Genomic DNA, 24125 nt, shown 5'->3' with positions numbered 1-24125 from the left:
TGATATTGACTTGCATTTAGTGTAAATGCTTTATCGCTTGACATGTATAAGAAAATGGGTTTACACCGCCTGATAAGAGTCGCCTGCAGTATCTTTTTGCACCGAATGGTGGCGACATTGGGTTTCCAAACAGTGTAGACGAGCCAGACCCGTGCCGTGCTCTTTTCAAACTGTTTCGCCTTCTTACTCAACCTCCCGATTCGTGTCATCTATTTCTGCGATTAGACTAAGAAAAGAGTGTGAACAATTAACGTGACGCTCATTTTGCAAATGTTTTTTTTTTCATACAATTACTTTGTGTTTGAGCTGAGAGTTAAAACGGTAGGTAGTGTGTAAGAAGAGTTGGAGATTTATTCGCTTATTAACAAGAAACCTGTGAAATAAATGGGATAAATAACTCATTCAAAAGTCTATACAAGGTTTTACATGCGGCCAGGGTCAAGAAGGTTTGTCTAATTAGTGTTTAAGAAGAGAGGCTGTAATAAATCTGACATAATTCGACTTGAAATATTTAAGTTGGTTAAGTGAAAAAAAATGAAAAAATAACTTAAATGTCAAAAATGCGCTACAGACCAGTTTAATTTATCGTTAAACTCTTAAGCGTAATTTGTTTTCTTTTGCTTGCTTTATTTTCATACGCATGCTAGAAAAAAACATTAAAATGAATATCAGGTTTCGTGTGTAAATTTGTGTATGGACTTGGACGGTCCGAAAACTTCGTTTCTTTACTATTATGCTAATTACGTCCCGGGATCGCGCTGCTCATTGGCTGAGTCTCAGTCAATTTCATATTTCAGTCCTGACGTCAGGGCGCCTATAAAACTAAGCAATGCTTTTTAACTCGTCGGCTGACTGATCCCTTAGAAAAAAAAAATCTATCAATCCTTGGGTGGAGTTTTTTCCCCCGTCTCCACAAGGCAACTATTTGCCCGGGACACGAACGTGAACCTCCTCAAATTGGCGCACTAATCCTAAAAGGAGCCATGAAGTGTTAAACGGTAGAAACGGAGAGAGCGGCGCTCAGATACCCGCACGCTGGGAGAGAGGGAGGAAACAGCGCTGCTCCAATGCGTCTGTGCAACACAGACTGAAGAGAGAGAGAAAAAAAAAACTTATCGACTCACAAAACCTGAACCTGCGCTGCGCAATTAGTGCGAAAAAATTCACTTTTTCCTCCGGTTTTGAAGAAAATAAATAAAGAAATCAAGCTGGCTCAGTGCGTGTCTCAGCAGCCCACTTTGACAGGTGCTCCTCACCCCCTTTGGAGGACTGTCAACAGCAAGAGGATGGCATCAGAGCTGGCAATGAGCAACTCCGACCTGCCCACCAGTCCCCTGGCCATGGAATATGTTAATGACTTCGATCTGATGAAGTTTGAAGTGAAAAAGGAGCCGGTGGAGCCCGATCGCAGCATCAACCAGTGCAGCCGCCTGGTCGCCGGGGGATCCCTATCTTCCACCCCGATGAGCACGCCTTGCAGCTCGGTTCCCCCTTCTCCAAGCTTCTCGGCGCCCAGTCCGGGATCAGGGAGCGAACAGAAGGCGCACTTGGAGGATTTCTACTGGATGACCGGGTACCAACAGCAGTTGAACCCCGAAGCTCTGGGTTTTAGCCCGGAGGACGCCGTAGAGGCGCTGATCAGCAGCAGTCATCAGCTCCAGACCTTCGATGGCTATGCCAGAGGGCAGCAGTTCGGCGGCGCAGCCGGCGCGGGGGGCGCAATGGCCGGGGAGGAGATGGGATCAGCGGCCGCAGTGGTGTCCGCGGTTATCGCTGCAGCCGCAGCTCAGAACGGGGCTCCCCACCACCACCACCATCATCACCACCACCACCACACAGGGGCACACCACCCCTCCTCCGGGTCTCAGTCCAGCGGCGGCCCGGGGGGAAACCACCAACACCTGCGCTTGGAAGAGCGGTTCACGGACGAGCAGCTGGTGACCATGTCGGTGCGGGAACTGAACCGGCAGCTGCGGGGGGTCAGCAAGGAAGAGGTGATCCGTCTGAAACAGAAGAGGAGGACGCTAAAGAACAGAGGCTATGCCCAGTCCTGTCGGTACAAGCGGGTCCAGCAGCGGCACGTTCTGGAGGGAGAGAAGACGCAACTCATGCAGCAGGTGGACCACCTCAAGCAGGAGATCTCCCGGCTGGCCAGGGAGAGGGACGCCTACAAGGAGAAATACGAGAAGCTGATCAGCACCGGCTTCAGAGAAAACGGAGGATCCAGCAGCGACAACAACCCTTCTTCCCCGGAGTTTTTCATGTGAGTCCCGGCGCTGAAAAGTTTTAATAAGCGAACCTCACCAAAAAAAAAAAAAAAAAAAAAGAGTTTGCGCGCAGCTAAAATAGGTTTTGTGTGATTGTGTTGAAGCTGCTTTTAGTTAAAGACTAAACCAGTTTTTCCCAATTTGTGTCATTTTAAAAGTATATTGTTTCAGAAACCCAGATTTGTTTTGTTTTCTTTGTTTTTTACTTTCTAAAGAATACAAATTAGGAAAGGACTCTGGATAAAAATACAGTACCCATACATTTTTTAAAAGGATTTGTCTCCACTTTGTGATGTTTGCCTTTATAGACACTGCATAAACTTACCATCCTGCTGCGACCCATCGCATAGCCTTCCTCCTGCGCCTCATCCATCCTGTTCCCTTTAAACCCATATTTGTTTTGTGAATTAAAACAAAGAACTTTTTAGACTCAACAGCTTTATTTGATGTGATTTTGATTTTGTTTGGTTGTTTAAAGTCACTCTGTTTTAATATGCTTTACTTCATTTCATGTCATTCATCCTGTCTGGTGAAAAATATCCAAACTGCGCCAAAGTTTGGAGAGACTTGTGTGAGTTAAATGAAGCCATGCATGCTGGTCATGTACGGATTGTTTGTTTGTTTTTTCTTCTTTTTCTGTTTTTGTTTTTTTGTTTTTTTATTCTACCTTTTTGTGAACTTGTGTATAATTGTATTATACCGTGACTGCATTGCTCAGTTTCACTATCATTTTGATTTTTTTTAATATGTAAAACAAGTGAACAGGGCTATTTATGCGCCTCTTTTCTTTAATGAAAGTTCACCGCGTTTTCGACCCTTTCAACATTTTATTGGCTTCTTTTGGAGCCTTGTGTGTGTGGGGGGGAGTGAAAGGGGACTTCATGTAAAGCAACAATGTGCTCAGTATTGATTCTTTCTGTTAGGCAATATGGCATCAAGATGAGCAGCATCTGCATATTTATTATAAGCAATAATTATAAAATTTCCAACACTAGCACTAAAATTATTGCGATCAACAAGTGGAGCTGAAGATAAAAACAAAGCAGATTTCCTGAAAATATGTGGAGGACGGGCTACTTTATGCAACAAATGATCTTTGTCTTGTAGAAGTTCACTGTTCATGTGTTTTCCTTTCATTTAAGGAGGCTGATTAAGTTCACTCGGAGCCCTATGGGTCTTTTTTCCTCTTTATTTTCTGATAAACACACTGTGAACTGTTTGGAAATTGAAGTTTAAGGTTCCCCCGGTGTTGCAGAATATTTAAGGAAAAGCATCAAGCAGCCATTCGTCTTTTTGTGACGCCCTGATTATCTGTTCAGTTAGAAACTGAACAGGACAGGTAAAAGGCACACGCCCTGTTCACTTTAAAAAGCTGAATCTAATGTTACCATTCGTCAATAAACCTCCATGAATGGAAACAAATGCACCTTCCTGATGATGTTCGTTTTTGTTCTGTTCAGTTTTACTGCTTGTTTGTCTCTGTGTCTTCGAGGCGACGCCACACACTGAGGCTTGTAACGAATCCGAATTTCCTCTGCGGGATTGCAATAACAAAAGCATCTCGTTCATAAACGTGTTGTTTGCTTGGAAGCCGTGTAATTATCGCAGCTCCCAAACATCAAGTAGACTGCGTATATTCCAACTTTGTGCTCTGGTTCAGTTTATCCATGTGTTTTCCTCTAAATGCGGTTTTATCTTTTTTAATTTTTATTATTTTTAAATTATCTTGGCAAATAATTTTAAGGGGTTTCTTTTAATGGCTTTTGCTTTTTTTTTTGTTTTTTTTTTTTGTTTTTTTTTTTTTTAGAAAAAAATGACGGCCTTCACCTGTTGCGTATTTAAAGACAAAATCTTCTTGTTCTTTTAAAGCGTGTGTGAAAATGAAAAAATAGCGCTCAGTTTTTCTTATATAATTTTTCGTTTTTCGCCCTGTGGCCTGATATCTGTGCTGCAGGTCACCTGCAAACGCTCAGTTAATGATTGATTTTAGAGTAAACTTGCACTTTTCACTCGGTACATGTGCACTTGTTGAACATTGCCTGTGGAAGGGTTTTAATTCAGATCGACCGCAGATAAAGCGCTGCGTGGCAAACGTGATGCATTTAGTCGTGTGTGCAGGCAAATGTGCGATTGAACACAAACATGTCGCAATTTTTTTCTCTGACGTGTCATTTGCCAGTCCACAATAATTCCGCAGTTTTGCATATTTTTTTTTTTCTTTTTGGAAATCAAATCACGCCTCATATTTTTAACCAAACAATTTTTTTTTTGAAATGCCTCACTTTCATTTCTCTGAAAAAAAAATCCTTCGACTTATGACATAAAAATGCTGAAAAGATTGAATTAAAGGCACAGGAGACACCCGGGGGGTAATTTGATTTGCTAGCGAGTGACAGGTCTTGTAGCCCTTCAACCTGCCGGCAAATGTGGCCTGGGACGCCTTTCCTTCCCGATGAAGTCGGTGCATCCCTAAGAGGAGTATGGCTGCTATAAAAGCTGCATGGGGTCTGGTTCAGGCTCCCATACAAGGTCACTACAATGCATGCTGCTGGAAATCTTTGTGGTTGTGTGTGTGTGCATGTGTGTGTGTGTGTTTGTGCATGGGTGTATGTAGAGAAGTGCTACTGGGTTGTCCCTCTGAGGGACCCTTTGACAGAGTGTGTGCAGACTAGGAAAAGTGTCCATCTCGTGGAAACCTTAAAATGCACCGCAGTGGTGAATGTTTCAGTGTCGTGCTGAAAACAAAGACTGTGGACTGTGTATTTGGTTCTAAGTCTCACTTGTACAACAGTGACACTGTCACCTGGCTCATATGGATTCCATGAAAGCCTGGAGTGAGGGACAAGATGGCAAAGCATGATCCACTCATGCCTGAAGGAAGGATTTTCTCTGTGATTAAAAGAGAGTGAGAGACAGGGATGGGGCCCAAGGAGGAGAGAGAGAGAGAGAGCAATACAGAGGAGAGGGAGGAGAGAGAGAGAGATATGCTGGCTGCCTTCCTGCTCCTTTCAGATGATAAACGATCAGAGATGCATCCTAGCTGAGAGGAGACGGCCTTTTAGTGAGCATGTGTCCACTAATTTATGGCCCTCCTATCTGATTAGGTCAATATAGTGTGCTATTTAATTACATTTGTGTTATAACCTAGAACTGGAGATACTATACTTCTTTCATGTCACCCCTTTCTTATGTGAGCCTGATAGGATTAGCGAGGTTTCCTCTGGACTTTGCTCAGGACGGCTCTACCTGTTTGTACAACAACAGTTTTGTGAATTTGTTAAGTAGCAGATCGAGGGCCGCTTTTGTGTCACGGTTCGCAGGCTTCTAGGGTTTGTGCTCCGGCATCAATGCGTAAGAAGGATAAAACGGAAAATTGCTGATCGTTGTAGGGCTGTGGAAATTGTGTGGGATGCCGGTTGTTTGTGGGTGTGTTTTGACCTCTAGACACACCGAGGGGCTGCGGGATTTAGTAGTACTGATTCACTTCCTGTTTTGGAGGAGGACAGAATGCACAGGAAACAACAATTCAGGGCTTCCTTCTCACTTCTCAGCAGCCGTAATCACTGCTTCTTTCGCTGTGTTTTGCTTCCTCTGTTATTTGCACAGCATGAAAAAGTGTGTACATGCACCATATAGACACTCCACGTTATTAATCTTATCAGTATGAACTGTAATTCTGTTCTCTGGCCCAGCATATTGACTTCTTCACTGTGATCATTTGCAGTCTGTCCAATGATTAGGTTATTAAAGATAATGTAGTTGTCTGCTGTCACAATATTGGACTCTCTTTCAGGTCAACTATGGGAAATCACTCTGAAATTTATCAGTATTGACATTTAAATCATCATCATGTACTTTGCTTTAATGTCTCAGAATTAATAGGACAAAAGGATATGCACAGTGGTTAGTGTCTGTTCGTGTGAGTGCTCAATAACCTGCCTGCATTGTCTTTTATGTGACCTTGTTGCGGAAGCGTGTATGTATGCTTTAAGGGAGGGTGGTAAATCTGTAAGAATGAGTCGTTGTGCCATGAAATTCAGATATTTGTAGTCTTCATTGTGTAATGCTAAAAATAAGAAGCTATGCATTTAATCTTTTTTATAGTAAAATACAATTGCAATTAATTTAAGAACAACACAGTTAAAGTTCGAGCCCTTGCAGTAGATCTTTACAGTTGTACCTGTGTTTGTTTTTCATAATGTAAAAATATATGTTATCATTTCATTCAGAGCTATCACCAACCACTGACTTAAAACAAACAAAAAAGCTGCTCTTTTACTAAAATAATGTTAGGATTGCATGTCTCTGCATGTCTCATTCATTCAGCACAGCAACACGGCAGTTTTTACGTGTGCACGTTCATTCTCTGTCATTCCCCTGCGAACGCTTCCTTCCCAAGCGTGGCAAACCCCTGAAAAGGGTTAAAAACATTTTCGCATTCACAAGAGGAAACAATTTCAATCTCTCCTACTCATTCCGCATCTGCATCACTCCACACGATAAACATTTACATTTAAAGTGATTTAAATCGGCTGCCTTTATGCTCCTCTGTGGTCCGTCCATCATCTAGACCCGCAGTGCCCGAGCTTCTCTTCCTCTCTCACCCTCTCGCAGTGTCCTGAGTTATGTCATTTATTTAAAAAGCTTAATAATTTAACTTGTCCGTCCTGTCACGGCTATGCATGTGGTAAAAAAGCAACGGCCGTAAAACGTTGGTGGTGTTTCCTGTGAATGTTTCTGATTGGCTTTGCATGCTTGTATTTTTTTCCACAGGCCAAATACAATCATGGGCAGAGTGACTGAAATGCGATTGTGTGGATCCAAATCTACAGTGTTGCGCGTTAAATTGAGACAGCTTTAAATGCAGAGATGCAAAAGAATGTGCTTATAGACACTGGAGTAGATTTGCATTTGCTTGTGGAGGAAGCTGTCCTCAGAATGCATAACTAAAGGGCAATAGATGAAAGCTAATTATGATTTAATTATAGGGGATCACAATATTCTGACTTGCAGATAAACATAACTGAGGCTGTGTTGATGTTTTCAACAGTGAGTTGAGTTTCAGGGCACAGAGTCAGTGAAGTGGTGTGTTTTGGACCGCGGCGAACGTGGTTTCGGGGAGGGGGGGTGTTTGACAAGTGAGTGCATTATGCGACTGTGTGGGTGGGTGTGTGAGAAGCTGTCTGTGTGCATGTTTAGGTCTGGCTATGCATGAGTTTGTTTTATGCAGGGTGGAGCTGGAGCCGAGCCCGACCCCTGTGTGTTTTACCTGCATCTCAATGAAGCAAGAGGTGATTTACCCTTCTGCTGCAGCCACTTCTCTGTCTGTCTCTCTCTCCCTGTCAGTCCAGCAGACATTGATCTCTTTGCCAAGCAAGGTGACCGACAGTGTTTTCAGCTCTTCCAAACTCTCTGCTTTCCCTTTCATTTGTACCTGGGAAAGGCCTTGACCCCACACTTTGCCGCTATGTGTGTTGCCTTCTGCACATGGACCTCCCCTGTACAAAGCCCTGTTTGCATGTGTGTGTCAGTGCGTGTCTGTTTGAGTTGGAAAGTGGACGTGCATGTCGACGCTATGTGTCTACGTGTTTCTGACCCTGTGCCTAACCAGCTCTGTGTTTACTTTCATGAACAGGTGCATGCAGTTCTTTGCAGATTCACCCAGATGTACAGCAGTTTATTTAAACTGCTGTACATCTGGGAGTCTCTCCATACTTTGGTGCTTTTTAAGGTCTTCTCTGTGCTGCAGGTCTGTAACTGGGAGCTGCTTCATACCCGAACGCGTCAGAGTTCATTTGGTGCCAGTGTGAATTGGATTACAGGGAAATGAATGGCTTTCATTGTTGCTTAAAGATGGATTGAGGGGCATTAAACATCCTTCTTTTGCCTCATTTCTCACTCTCAGAAGCAAAAAGTTTTTTTAATTTTTTTAGTATGATTCATTACTCAGGTTTCCTTTATTCACCCTCATCGCTGCCGTGTCTTCATATAATGTCCACAGGTGTGCAGATCATGCATGCATATGTTTGCAAAGATATACAAATACCCTGCTGTGGGACACCTATAAACACTGATGAATGTAAGCATGACCTAATGTAGGATTTTATCATTTATGATACATCTAATTATATTCTAATGAAATTATTTGCAAAAAAGAAGCCTAAATTTGGATAGTTTTATAAACAATGGAGTAGAAATTAAATTATAGGAGATTACAAAATAGTTTGAAAAATATTATAACAATGTGAACTGCAGTGATTTCCTTTTTGTACTAAACTTGCATACAGTTTTTTTTGTATATGTTATTAAAATAATTAAGTTACGTCTCATTGTCAGCATATTTGAATGCATCGGTCTGTATCCATGGTTTAGTAAACGAGCTGGATAAAAACTGCTTGAATTTAAACCTTTTATTCAAATCTACTCCTGATGTTTAACTGATCAAAATATCCCTGCATTTAACACATTAAATACAAATAAAAAAATGAATATGAATAAAAATTAGCTCAGAATCACTTGATATTATTTTAGTAACATAACAGGTTGGTTTTGGGAACTGTACGAGCACCTCATATTCATTATTCAGTCACAGCATTACCGGTTTTCTAAGCGGACTGAAATTACCCCTGACTTTTACAGTCATTGCCAGTTTTGGGAACCAGATAGCCATTACTTAATGTCGGAAATATGTTGTGTTTACATCAGTGTGCACTTCTGTTTCATCAAAAAAGTGTGTTAATGTTTCGTCCTGTTTTGTTTTTTGCAGGACGTCAAGAAAATTCCTCCATCTGTGATAGAGAGCTGTGCCCTCTCGGCCCCGCCACCCTGGAGTCTGAGGTAACTTGATGCTCATCTTTGACACTTTCAACAAAAACAACATCTTTAAAACATTTTTTGCTGTTTTTGATGCAAGGTGAAAATAAAATTTCAATTAAAATTTTAATGATTGGTGGCACTGGAGACTAAATCCTCCTGCAGATATAAACTAAATACAGACCATGTTCTTACTAAGATTTTAATGATACAGCTTTCAGTAGCCATTAAATATCCGTAGCAATAATTAGTTATTGTCCAAATTCTAGAGTTATACAAAAAGGTCTCAGGATTAATCTCCTTTACTCGCAGGTTTCAGCACAAAACAAAATAGATTTAAAATGAAAAGAAATGCATCAAGTAAAACATTAATTATAAACAATAACCATACTAGAGAGCTGCTTATGCATTGTTTTAACTCCTGAAAGCTCTTTATGTTTTATTACATTATTGTAGAGAAGTAGAAAAGTTGAAAGCTACTATAATATTTCTGTTACCTGCTTTGTGCTCTTAATTGAAGCACTTTAAATACAGACAGGATCTCCTGATAAAAGCTATTGAAACTTCAAATCTTTAGCTCTGATCAGTATTTTGATAATCAGCATTTCAGTTCATCTAAAAGGTTCATCTTTGCATCAGATATTAGGTAAAATGATTTGCTTTAACAAGGAAAGCAGACACCTGCTGATTATCATTATTTCTCACTTCACAACCAAACTCATCACTCTCTCACAGCATCCATTGCATGCGATGTTTGGCATCACTGTGTTGGGGCTCTGACAGTGCTGCTTGAATGACGGAGGGGTGACATGCACCGAACTCATGGGATGAGACCAAAACCTTTCACCTCTGTCTTGACCCCCTGACTTCCTGTGTCCCCCTCTGCTCACTCTGCAGAGACAGACACTATACAGTATTTTTTTGTTTTGTTTTGTTTTATTTCTGGCAGATACACAGATGGAGGGATGTGGGATTGATGGAGTGAGTGAGGGATAGCGAAGACTAGATTTTATACTGTGATACTTGTAGTAGGAAAACAGAGGCTATAAAAGCAAAAAAAGGAAGGATGGATGAAAAACTGAGAACACTGAGAAAAACTTAAGACTGAAGGTAAGAAACTGTGGAAAGTGAGGCGCCTGCTTTTGAATGCAGACACACACGCCGGGACGAGAGGACAGAAGGAGGTTAGGAGGCGAGGTAAGGGAGGAACGCATGGCGGGAGGGCTCCTGGTCGTGGATGCAGACAGACAGGCAGGGAAACCAGAGGAAGGCGGTGACCTTCTCTGCTGCTGGAGGATCGAAGGCTTTATTTAAAGGCCTGGTCAATGCTGGGTGCTGCTGAGGTATCAGCCTCGCAGCCAGGCGACTCATCACCACTGTAATACAACTCTCTAATGCTAACCCCCCCTCCCACTCTCTCACACACACACACACACACACACACACACACACACACACACACACACACACACACACACACACATGCACAGGACGGGACACTCTCTGGACACCTCAGGTTTTACCCTGTACAATCAGGAGGCTGGACAGAGGAAACTACCGCATCAGCATCAGCTAATTTTACCATGCAGCAGGCAGCACACTCTACTTTCTTCATGTGCTCAGCATTGTGAAGCGCACGCCAGCTTTGCTTTGGACACACTCTCCATCACCGCCTGTTATTTTGCTCTTGACTGATAACGGCCGATGTGAACATTTTTAAATGTGAAAGCATGGCCGTAGCGTGGATGCAGGCGGGGAAAGAGTTAAAAGCTGACAGAATGCAGCCTGCTAAGGCAGGACTCGTGCATCTGTTGGTGTGAGCGGAGCACGTGTTTGCGTTTGCGCATGTGTGTGTGGCTGCAGCGCGAGGACACCTGCGTGCTTCAGCACTTTCTGGCTGTCGGGAGCTCTGAGGTCACAGGCAGAGGGAGTGGAGAGGGCACATTAGAGTAAGCTTCAGAGCCCCCACCCACACACCACGCCTCTGCCGTTTCTTCCCTCCCACCACTTCAACCCTCACTTTTCCTCCTTCTTCCCCCTGTTATCCCCTCTCCCCATCATCCCTCCTCCTCTCGTCTTCCCGCTCACTCCGGCTCGCCTTCTCCTCATGGTGACGGGGTGAGTCAGCCACTCGGGGGGGAGGGGCCGCACAGGGGCAAGGTGCCTCTGTGGCTGACAGCAGGCAGGTCAGGTTTTTGTAGACATGGCAGAGGAGGAAGGACACGTGTGCACGCGGAAGCTTTAAGGTGCGAGTTTACGGTGAGGTAGTGAGCACATCTTTAAATGGACATATGGGGTGCATACGTAAAAACCCGAAAAGCTTTTGCAAAAGATGGTGGATATTACCAGTAAGGTTATAAAATAAGGTTGGCTGTTTATGAGAAAAATTAAATCGGTACATGGGCACAAAAAGTGATATGTTGTATCTCCTGATAACTATTCAATATTTTGCAGCGCATATAGTAAAAACTCAAATCAAATCACCTTTTTCAGCTTCTCAGAAAACATTCTGGAGGAAATCTGTATTGAATTTTGAATTTAGATTAAGCACAACATAATTTAAAGTTCAGGTGATTAACAGTGCAGTTCACTGTATGCCCCAACACTGAAGTGTCATTTATGAAACACTGAAGTTGTGTTGCACTCATTTGTCATCAGCAGCAAACGGGATTTTTTTTTTTCCATCCACAGTTTGACACACTTCACTATCCTTCACTGCCTTGGATATATATAACTACTAGCTGCCTATAGTGAGACTCATTACAGTGTTAGGGTTTCGGTAGTGACACAGACGTCATCGCTCCATCCAGAAAATCCAAATGACAGTGAGGATATGAACAGGATGTATGCTCATTATTAGGCCTGGTCTGAAAAGAGAAGGGACCAAGTGGAACTGGGTCGGTGTTAGAAATAACAAAAAGACGAGAAATTTCACTCGGTGCAGTTGTAAAGACACACAAGACGAACACAGAATAGCCGTGTTTTAGATTCGGATTGTTTTTTCTAAAGCGTGTTTTTATTTCTAAGCCACAGATTAGATGCTACTTGATCAGGATAAAGTTTCACCCCCGAGCCAAACCTCTGAACATCAAGCCACTTTTCTTTTCAACTAACATTAATATATGAATTTTTTCTCCTTTGTTTCAGCTGTTTAAGCCTGATTTGTGTTGTTTTATTCAAACATAATTAGTTGTAAAGCTGTTACTGCTGCACGCATGTGTGTGTTTGTGTTTGAGCCTCAGAGCCACTGTTGTCCTCTGGTTGTTACTGTGTGTTCACAGCATGATTGAGAGTGGAACTTGCGATGAGCCGGAGGTTAGTGTGATATAATGTATTCCCCTGAATCACCGCAGCCAGCAGCCCAGGGCCTTCCTCTTGCCCGCAGCCTCCTTTTCCTTACACACACACCTTCCACACTCCCCTCGCATCACCGTCCTCTCCCTTTCTTCCCTGCGGTGACTACCCAGTGTTAGCTGCTTAGCACTGCACGCAGTGTCTAATTGAATTCCAACGCTTAGGCGTTAGCTCCTGATGCTATGTTAACACAGCACAATACTAACAATCCTCAGGACGTGTTCAACACTCTTCTTTTAATGAGAAAATTAGTGCTAAGCTCATTTTGGCAACACATGATTTATTCAAAGCTCCAAACTGTGTCTTCTGTATCCCCTAAAGGATCATTTTTATAGCCATCAGCAAATCAGCACTTCATATACACACATCGAGAACATGCAGAATATGTCTTGTGGATACGCCGCTGGTACACTTGTGTGTGCGTCTCCTCCTGCTTCTCATGCTTCGACTTGAGTGTATCCATTGTCGCTTATATAAATGTGTCTGCTGGTCTTTCTGCATCCATATTGCTGGCGATGCCGTCCATCCCCTCTCCCTGACACCTTCACTGTTATTCCCTGGCTCTCAAACATTAGCTCTGGGCTTTAATGGCACATATTTCCTGGGCCCGGCTGAAACGGGATGCATCTTCTCCTTGTTAGCTTGATAAATAACCAGGCTGCTGCGAAAGTGCTGAATTTTAGCTTTCAGCCTCTATTTTCTGCTGGATGACATTAATTTTAAGTGCTGAGAAGGAGCTAACTAATACAGACAAATAAATAAGGAGGTGGGAGGGAAGGTGCAGAGGTGCTGGAGTCAGTGCTGTCCCTCCCTTCCCCCCCTTTACCTGTTTACACACAGGCATTCATAGACGCAATATGCAAACCTGCAAAAATATACCATACACACAAATGGTGCAAAGTCAAGCAAGCGCACACACTCGGTTTCTCAATAGGCGCCTCTGTTGTTGCCCAAACTGTAAAATCAGCTTGTCCTGTTATAAGCACAGCTCCGGCAAAGTCAAATGTTTGACATATTGGAAGCAGATAGTTGGTCAGTCAATCAGTAAGGAAGATTGGCTTCATTCATCTCTATTTATTATTTGCATTTCTTATTTTCTCTTTCAGTGTTACTGATTTTTTTGCAATATGGTGGGAAAGCTCCATCTGGAGCACAATGATCTGGATTAAACTGTATTTATGTGTATTCAGAGACAACAAAGCAGAATAATTAAGTAGTCATTTTTTTTAATTTTCTTTTTTAGAAAAGACCCCCAAAAATGGTTTCTAGCTTTAGTAGTTGGTACCGATGAGTTTTAAACTGTATCTTTTTATATCCCCTCTTGCTCTCTCAATTCCCATTATTAATGGATTGATCTGTACTGTTTGTTTTCATGATTGTTCTCTTGACATACAGCTATACACCTCAGTGTCAGTTGAACCTTTGTTAGCTGTACCTGGTTTGCTCCTGAGAAGGTTAGAATAAAAGGTTAAAGATGAATCTAGTCATGTTTTACTTTTATCCTGATGCCTGTCCATTTTTTCTTCTTTTTTTTTGCCGTCCTTTATTCTTTATAATTATTTTTATCATTACATTTCCAGTTTTGCAATTTATGATGCAAAACTTCACTTTTGGAAAAACACACAACACAGGCATGGCATAAAGGTGTTTTACACCTGATTTATAAACAAAAAGCAAAGAGACATCAACCAAACGCATGAGCCAGAAAAGCTTTAACGTGCAAAATTATTCGCATGTATTATATGTTTATCTTAAATGTTTTACTAGGAGGTTTTTTTCCCCCCAAAATCGGTTTAAGCTGAGCACACACACAGACACACATACACACATGCACACACCATGAAGTGGCTGTGGCTTAGACACCTCATACATTATTTTAACAATGTATAGTGCAGTGAATAAAAAGGTCAGTGGTTGGGAACTAGCTTCATGTAACAATAAGATGCATGGACAGAGCGCTGCAGACCCTTCAGTCAGCATCTTGCAGCTGAGCGCTGTGAGGATGACACACATGCAAACTGGAGTGACAGATTCAACTCTAGGCTGTGTGTGTGTGTGTGTTCACCTAGTGTTGATGGGTGGCCACAATGAAACACTTTAAAACAATAAAGATGTGTGGGCTGTCAATGATGATTGCACAAATTTCCCTTTTGCCCTTTGTATCACTTTGATAAATGTCTTTTATTATGGCATTTTAAAGCAAAAGAGGAGCAAAGATTTAGGGTTTTTTAAAATATATTTTATTTTTTTATTGTTAAGTGGTGCTTTTATTAGACCATTTCTATTTTTGTCACTATCAAAACACACTCTGTCCCTCTCTAGATGCAATGCAAGCAGTGCATGTTTCTGTTTGCAACGCAGGGCCTAATCTTAAGGGTGTATTTATCACATGCTGTCATGTTGTGGTCACATGACCACACGAACCACTGCCAGCAATTAAGGCTGATAAATCACTCATTTACAGCTAGCGAAGGAGGGACAGAGTTGGGTAAAGCGGAAACAAGAGAGTGATAAGAGAGAGGGAGAGGAATAATGGATCGCCTGTACCACTTCACAGAGATTTTCCTCTTTCATTTCTTTAACAGCATTGAATGTTTTTGTGTTCGGGCGTTGTATAAACTCTTGCCAGTGAGGCTCATTGACTCATACAGGCAGAGACAAAGAGGCAGATGGTAGTTGTTTGTGGGGTTTACTGTGATTCTGACCTGACTGCACTGCTTTATTTATTTGTGTTCATGTGTGCAGCTGTGTGCATGCCTGCACGAGCAAATGCAATAGTGTCATGACAGAGAAAGAGATTCAGAGAGCACGAAGGCAGAACTGTCAGTTCACCCATTTCGTTCACTGCTGATGGATTTCTTCCCAGCCTAAGCAGGAGACTAGCTACTCCAGGTACCAAACTATACTACAGCATGCTTTATTGTTGTCAGCGCATAAGTGGAAATTCTCTTATAGTTAAAACTTTGGCGTGCTTTGATTTTTACATCTTTGTGACCTCACCTTATAGAAATTGAGCACATAAGCTCAAGCTTAGGTCTGTTCCTGGATGTGAATGTGCTCTAAGCTGCGTAGCATCTGTATAAGTTACATCAGAAAGTGTGTTTCAGCAGCAAGGGTCAGCGCTATGCTGACAGTCAGCCTGCGCACTCACTTGAAAAGGCTGATTAAAGATTCATGACAAAACAAAATAAAAGAAGAAACAGCCCTCTTTTAATGGGCTGAAGATAGGAGAGGAGAAGAAGAGAGGAGACAAGCTGTGGTTTCTCTGCCGACAGTCGGAGCTCTCATTCATTAAAGACAGCAATCGCTAACTGGCTAAAGTCTTTACAATGTGACCATTGAGAGTCAGTTGAGTCAGTCAGGTTTCCTGCTACAGAGTGAGTGTTGCAGCAGAAGATTAGGATTCAGCAGTTGCTGTGTGTGAGTGTGTGACTATGTTTTTGTTGTTTAAAGAGTTACAACTTTTTCAAATCAACTGCCTGTTTGTGTACTGTGCAGAAAGACCTCTATGGTATAGTGTGCGTTTGTGTGTATGTGTTAACGCTGCATTCAACAGAGGCAGGGAGGGCCCTGCTGTCTGTGGCTTTACCAGTAGAGTGATTCTGAAAGCTGGTTCCTGCGACAAAAGTAGCTCTTCTGGGGAGAAAAATAATCTGTGTACACATTAACTTTACCAGAATACAAAGTCAACACTGAGTGTGTGTTTGGGGGTGTGCGTGTGTTTGTACTTGTGCAGTAAGTAAAGTATTGCCAAAGACTGTGAAGCATACTAAAATCTTCCAAAGCAGAGGACAGATATGTGAGTCGCTTCATTCTCTTTGACTTGTTTTCTAGTTTTGGCAGAAATGCCTTTTAATATGTTTATATTACCGTGGTTTTATACCATAATGTTTGTGTGTGTGTGTGTGTGTGTGTGTGTGTGTGTGTGTGTGTGTGTGTGTGTGTGTGTGTTTTTCAAATATATATTAATAAAATGGCTGAACGTAGGTGGAAGGATTAGCATGTGCAGGGGATTTCTTGTGCTTTAAACACCAACATCCTCCACATTTCACATCATATACATATAAATCCACACACACACACGCGCACGCGCACACACTCGAGCATACTCGTGTGACATAGGAAGAGTGCTGACCTCTTTCTCACTCTCTTCGTCTTCCTCATCTGCTCTGGTTCAAGGTTGAGACACATTTGAGTACAAAAAGGGGAGGAGACGCAAGGGAAGGAGGAGCCAACGGGCTAGAGAGGCACAAGCACGCTCACTTTTGGCACGTTTGAACATATTGTCCTACCTATATAAACCACCACCTCTCCACTGCCCTCTTTTTACATTCAAACGCTACTATGTGAAAGTGCTAGTGACCTCTTTGTCTTCTCAGAGGTTATTTACCTCTTATATACCTCCGTGTGAAGTCTTAGAGGCGCTTTATTCATAATCAGTGCGTAATAAAGAAATAAATGAATGTAAGGGAAGTTCAAACTTGCATCTCTGACCGTGTTTCCCTGATCTGGATAGGTGCAGCAGTGTATCCTATACTGTATATTTTATGTGGTTTTATCTTGAGTGAATTAAAGGGCTTGTAAAGAGTGGAACGTTATTGGCGTCAGACCACCTGGGGTGAACATCTGCAGTCTCAAACGGCAGACCCAACATACATCACTGTTCCTCCTCTCCATATTCACTGTCAAACATGTGCACGCACACACACGCGCACACACACACACGTGCGCACATGCACACAGCTCTCCTTTCAGATGACTCGTGTTTTGGTGACATACACATGCAGTTGCCCATTTCTGCAGCGATGCATGCTGTTTATTAAAGAACCTACACTGTCACAAGTTAAATGCATGTTCTGTGCCTCTCGTCAGCCAGAGGTCAAAGGTCAGCAGGTTCACGTCAGAGCCTAGCTCACAAATGGTCAAACTTTAGGTTCATTCGCGGAGCTCTGAAGCACTCTTCTGCGTTATTCTGCAGAGTGTTTGCATTAAACCTTTTTATTTGTTTATCTTATTTTTGTTGTGTTATTCCTACAGTAACTAATCTCCTTTGAATAATTAGATGTTCGTTTCATGTTCTATTAGGACTGTTTTTCTTCACGTCTCTGCTCGAACACTATATTTTCATCTTCAAAGTGAAAGCTAAAATAGGGCGATCATTGCAATTTAATTACTACAAATCCCTTTGTGAATTTGCTCTTGTGTTTGTTTACATGCATAGATTTGCCAGCTTCTGCACTTTTGTGCGCGTTTGTGTATGCTTCAGTGGATGCCTTTACGTTCCTGTGTCGTTCCGTATATGCCCCTTTATTTTTAGTGTGTGTGAGTGTGTGCAAATGAGGTCGCAGTGGGGTTTATTTAAATAGATATGATGGTGTTTTATTCCCAATCAGAGGAATCTCCTGTCGCATTTCAGTCTCTTCATAATAACCTCCAGCATTGCTCCACAACCCCCTGACACACATGCACATGTGCACACACACACACACACACACACACACACACACACACACACACACACACACACACACACACACAGTATTGCAGATGCTGCAGTTTTTTCTCTCTCTGGGGTAAAAGGCTTTGATAAATGAAAATAAATACTTTTCTTCATATGAGTAACAGGAGGGGAAAGAAGCAAATAGCTGAAATGACAGGAGGCCTCTGACAGTTTGATGCCTCAGTACAAGCAAATATATGACAAAGAAACATTTTCCAGAAGTGTGTATGAGTGTGTGTGACACACTGTGTGAGTGTGATGCAGTTGAGCACTAAAACACAGGTGCACCCCTTAGTCACTGAAATAAAAGAGAAAGGGAAAGTGATTCAGGGATGTGGGCCGAGGAGAAGGGAGATTCAGCAACTGGCATGTAGGCTGACATGTTAATTGAGTAACAGTAAGAGGGGAAAACACAGCACAACACATGATTTAGAGGAAACCGGTTCTCCTCTTCAGTTTGTTTCTCTCACTGCAAGGTCATGTAGGAGCCTCCCGCTTTCTCTCTCTCTACCTTTGTTTCCCTCTGCTCCTCCGGACCTCATTTCATTCAACACTCCCGAACCTCCGACAGCTCCATAACTATAACTCTCTCCTCGCCGTCTTCTCCTCCCCTCTTCTCTTCATCCACAGCTAAATGACTCTGTCAGAAATAAAGAACGCTTATCTTATCTACTGCCTCCACTCTGCTGTCTCTTTCCCTGCCAGTGTCACACACAAAATAGGCACACACAAAGAAAAAAATAACATCGAATGGGCAAAAACAGCCAAAAAATTTTAAGTGCACTTTGAACAATTTTTAATATTTTATGAAGCATCTTAATTATTCCTCTGAGATGGAAGTTTCACTCTTGTTCAGCAGCATTCAGCTGGTTGCACTGACTCAGTTTTCACCCACATGCCAGAAAGAAAGATTTACAGCCCACAGTGTGGCAGACAGGTAGATGGAGGCTTGACAGAGGACAGGTGTCCACTCATTCTGTTCTGCACAATGAGTGGAAACCCCACTCCAACACACACACACACACACACACACACACACACTCTTCCTCTTCTTCTTTTCCTGTCACTCCCTTCTTCTCTCTTCCCCGTGGTGTGGAGTAGAGAGAGGGATCTACAGCTATATACAGCCTGTGGAGGGCTTACTGTCTGTTTTTGTCTTTGTGTGTGTGTGTGTGTAAGCCACCTACCAGCCACTCAGTAGGGGGCCACATAGGGCTGAGGATAGAAAGAAAGATGAGGGGGTGGGAAAGAGTGTGATAAGGATAAAACTCTCAGCAAGAACAAACACATGGTAACAAACAGAGAGAGAGAGAGAGACACACACACACACACACAGCTCAGCACGTGCTCCAGCAATCTGTTAGGTCTCCCTGAGCACTCCATCACTAATAGTCACGATACAGAGTGCAACATGGATTTTAATCAGCATGTATTGTGATGACTTTGCCTTTCTGTTGCCTAAAAATGCGCACACAGACACAAAGTTGGCCTACAAACAGTCTATAGTTCAGAGGGATCAAAGGTTATGAGTATGCATCGACTGGTGCGCACGTATGTCGAGGTTATGCATATGTTTATTGAACCTCGTCCAGTTCGGCCACCTTAGTCGAGTAAATTAGCTTCGTGTGCTCTATATTATTCAGGATCGTCCTTTGTTCGCTGTTCTGGGAGCTTGTGCAGCAAGAAAACGACAGAGGAAAGGAAAGAATGAAAGGGAACACGCTCGCACCAAACAAACAGCAGATAAGTCTGTATGCAAGGATGTGTGAGAGACGGAGAGATGAAAAGAGTGATAATTCCTCTGCTACCCTGAGGCCTCTTGCAGCCTCGCGGGCTCCCTATAGGTCCCCTGACACATGCCTGAGCAGAAAGCTGGGGCCCGCTAATTGGCCCCTGTGATAACACCAGAGACAAAGGTAAAGTGTGTGTGGAGACGTTTTCATATTACAGCAGTGCTGAAAGCTCACATTTTCTACAAGTAATACATTGTTGGTTTGTTATTCTGCTTTGAAGGGTGTTTGATTTGTAAGCTCTGAGTACATTTAAGATCTGCTAGCTTACTGAAGTCGGAAGGCACCGAACGACAATTAAAGCATATACACTAGTTCAAAGCGCAGCTCCAGCCTTTAAACGGCTTGTTTCTCTAATTGTTTCATTATCTCAGTATGCTTATTAAATGTGCGATAATTGTTAATTACCACATGAGGATTTGTAAAGGATTTGTCTTGAGTATCAAAACAAATTAATTAAACTGAACACATTTAAAACAACAGCAATGATAACAGCAGGTGCAGTGTTTGTGTGTCTGTGTGTGTCTGTGTTATTTTAGATGCTGCGCTTGTTTGTTTGAATCTCTGTTTAATTGAGATTCATAGGAGGAATTTAAATAAGATTCAAATGAGATTCATAGCTAAGTGTAGCAGCACAGGTAATATGCAGATTGGTTTAATGATGATTCAGTGTATCTTGCAGTCTAACGAGAGTTAGATTAGACCATTGGAAGACGTTGGCTGAAATCATTACTGTGGTTGGAGGGAAAAGCAGTGGAAGAAAAGGAACTGTTGTTAAAAGGCATTTAAATGTAAATGGAATTAAAGTAGTCTGAAAGGCAGATTTCTCAAAGATATTCTGTAATGTGATTTAGGGAAATCCATGCTTAAATACAGCGTGTGTCAGAAAGCAACAAAAAAGCAGTTTATATCTAAATGCCTTTAAAAACAAAAAGCAGTTTCAAAATGAATACAGTCTGTAAAAGAAAAAATAAGACTTGGATCATGTAAAATTTCAGGCTGTGAAGCTGCGCATTGTTTTTGTTTTGTTTTGTCTAAATTGTTGTCTGGGATAAATTCCTCTGGTTGTTTATCTGACAGCAAAGACACTGAAGGCTACTGTACATCTGATTTCATACACTTACCAGTTTAATCTGTGTAACATCCAGATGCTCACGACAGCTGGGACATTATAACTAAATAAAACGTGGCTCCTGAGCTTGCACATACAGGCATGCACACACGTCAACACTTATTCCTCGGTTGCCTTCCAGACATGCGCAACGAGTTGTTTCTTTTCCCTTCTCCTGCTGTACATACGCCTGGACAGATGTGCACTGCTGGATACTTTATATTTATCTATAGTGGGCTCACCATAATTAAATTGATGGGAAAAGGCGTTACTAGTGTGTGTGTGTGTGTGTGTGTGTGTGTGTGTGTGTGTGTGTGTGTGTGTGTGTGTGTGTGTGTGTGTGTAAAGGAATATATCTGACTCTGTGATCGGCACAAATACTCATAATTCTCTTCTATGGGATGTAATCAAATGCATTCACTATTATATATACGTAATCCTGAACTTTAATATAACAAATATCAAATGTATTGTATTAATTACTAAATAATATTCATGATATTACACTGTGAGACAGTGTGACAGTTGTTTGACCATTTTCACAAAGTAAACAGTATAATAACAAAAAAATATATACATATTGACAGCATTTGCTTATCTAAGTGTTCATTCTGGTTCATCTTGCTTGCTTAACCACAGATTTTAAATAGGAGGCTAATGCAAAAGTAGTAAGCACTTAGATGCTGAAGGACTAAATAAGGAAACAAGTATTCTGAGGGACTGGTTAAGGCACAGCAGTAGGCATGAGACTCTCTCTGCTGTACAACTGCAGTATTGATATATGCTGCAGAGCCTGAGCTTACCGTCCCACTTTATTTCAATTAGCTCACAGGAAGCAGGAAATAACCTGCAAATCAATTGTCATTTCTATGGGACTGGGGCTGGAGGCTGAGATTCACTTTGTCCACCAATAAAAGATGATGTAGCCGTGAAGAAGATTAAAGGGAATTTCCTCTTCACATACCCTCACGCCGTTGTACAGTATATCATTAGCGTGTGATGTTTAGTGCTTCAAGGTTGTTATGGTTTTTCTCTGAAGTGCGGAAATTATTTTTCATGGTACAGATTCTCTAAAATAGCCTGGCCTCCTCAAATAGTAAGTGATCTTTTACATAACCCAGAGTGCTACTCTACAGCCAAAACATGTTGCAAGTCAAAATGCAAATGTTGCTCGATTGCACTTTGGTCTTTTGAGCATCGTTAAGAAGATGTTTCAACACAGGATTTCTCCGGGGCCTGGGGGCCCAATTTAAAGAATGTATATAATAACCAGTGTTGGGCAAGTTACTTTGAAAAAGTGATTAATTTATAGTTACTAGTTACTTCTTCAAAAAAGTAACTGAGTTACAGGATTCTAAAAGTAATTAATTACTGGAAAAGTAACTATTGCGTTACTTTTTTTTAAAAAATGTAACCCTCTGGGGTCCAGGGTATAATTGGCCATTTTTCACTACTTTTGATTTTACCTCTACATTTCACTGTTAAAAACTATTTACTTTGCCTTGTTTGGTATCATCCTTTTCAACCTCGTGTGTCTGAATTTACAGTTATGTTTTCATTTTGACATACTGCATTAACAAAATTGTTCTAAAATCAGAAAAAAACATAAATTCCAAGTAGAAAAGTTTTTTTACTGTAACAACCACAAACACGTTTAAAGAATCATATTTCATAACTTTAAATGCAAATATAAATTGCCAAATCCTATGCACAAGTTTTGCAAACAAAGTTATTTGCAGCCACCTTTTACCCTTTTTTAAGTAACCATTTCAAACTATTTACAGAACAATCAGCTGTTCTGCATTCAATAAGATGCCACACAAATTATTTGTGCCACTCCAAAAAAATAATTTCTGTCCACTATAAAGGAGAACATCACAGCCTGATACCTGCAGGTCGATCACTGCAGCAGGTGTATCACTCCTTTTTCTACCTGGAGACAGCAGTCGCCTCATTGTTCTGACACACAACACAAAACTATCCACAACACTACACACTAACTACACAAGACAACACATTAACTACACACTCCAAACACGCTAAACGTCACAAATCTCTCACATCTCACGCTCTCTTTTTTTTCTGCTCTCTCTCTCTCACCATCACTCCTAAAACTTCCCCCTCTTTCTAAACAACCAAACGTCATGTTGCCATATCATTGTTTTGATTGATCGACATGGTACATTTTTCCACCAAAATGACAGGGCTGGGGTTTTTTGCTCATAAACAGAGAGTGCTTGCTAGCACTGTCCTTAGACAGTAAACGTGACAAAAGTATTCAGGAAAAACACGCATATATTGTTTATCATGACTCTGGTTTTACGTGGCCTATCAACACAATTTAAAAACTGGTATATATCACCTTGTTGCTTTGTCATCTTGAAGTGGTCATGTGATTGGCTTACCACGACTACTTTATTCTTCCTCAGTCAAACAGCAGCACTCATGTGATTGTTTTGCCCCTGTGCTCGAAAGTGATCGTCGGGCAGAAAGTGATTGCCGTACGCGGGAGCGCGCGCAGCTGCTTAAAGCTGTAGCGCCCAGATTACTTACAGCTACTTCCGTGCAACTGATATGAACACAGCTTCAACCATCTGTTTGTTGAAAAATAGTAATGCGACCACACAGCATTTTCTTGTTAGTAACGGTAACGGCGTTGTAACGATTGGAATAGTAATTAGTTAGATTAGTCGTTACTGAAAAAATTAACGCCATTTGTAACGCTGTTATTCCCATCACTGATAATAACAATATGAAAAATTAAAGTGCTGCTTTCAGTGCAGCTCTTATTTTTACACTGCTCAGTGGAAGCTCTGAACACTTGCCTTCTTGTTTTTAAATTCACCGTAGACTTCAAACTTGCAGATGAAACCTCTCCTTTCTTGTCAAGGATTACCGCTGGTTGGAGTTGGGTTTCTATCTATGATCCGAGACCAAAAAGCAGAGTTTAGTGAAAAGTTTTATAGTGCCAAGCCCGAAGCCAGCTCATAAGGTGAGGAGTGTTGTGTTTTTTTAAGCAGTCACTGTGTTGTACATTGTGTATTTATCTATCTGACTTTCAACTTGCAGTTAGAACCTTAGAATATTTGCACACCCCATAGGAGCTCCACCACTTATGGGTGTTATGCAAGTCTGTGGGTCATTCTCAGAGATGGGCAGTAATGTAATCCAATTACTTTTTTCAAGTAACAAGTAAAGTAAGAGATTACTATTGCAAAAAAGGTAATTCGATTACTGTTACTTTCCCAGCACTCTGCGTTACTGCGTTACTAAAACCGTGATTTTTTTTT

At 41.7% G+C, this 24125-nt stretch overlaps 1 protein-coding gene across 2 annotated transcripts in view; it reads left to right on the top strand.

The window, feature by feature from the left end:
• Positions 1 to 840: 840 nt before the first annotated feature.
• The window catches only part of mafb (MAF bZIP transcription factor b), a 45646-nt gene continuing 22361 nt past the window's right edge, over positions 841 to 24125 (top strand). The window contains exons 1-2 of one of the 2 annotated variants that reach the window (XM_005745966.1): positions 841 to 2263; positions 9034 to 9104. In XM_005745966.1, the coding sequence (XP_005746023.1) occupies positions 1287 to 2263; positions 9034 to 9061 (1005 nt within the window). In that variant the 5' untranslated portion in view covers positions 841 to 1286 and the 3' untranslated portion in view covers positions 9062 to 9104. Of the gene's footprint in view, positions 2264 to 2575; positions 3694 to 9033; positions 9105 to 24125 lie in introns of those variants that run through there. The other variant, XM_005745965.1, reaches the window with a different exon arrangement.

Source organism: Pundamilia nyererei, unplaced genomic scaffold (genome assembly GCF_000239375.1).
Source record: "Pundamilia nyererei isolate P.nyererei 1_Seehausen unplaced genomic scaffold, PunNye1.0 scaffold00170, whole genome shotgun sequence".
NCBI lineage: Eukaryota > Metazoa > Chordata > Actinopteri > Cichliformes > Cichlidae > Pundamilia > Pundamilia nyererei.
The sequence above is the reverse complement of the archived record's forward strand: the minus strand, read 5'-3'. Positions and strand labels throughout refer to the sequence as shown.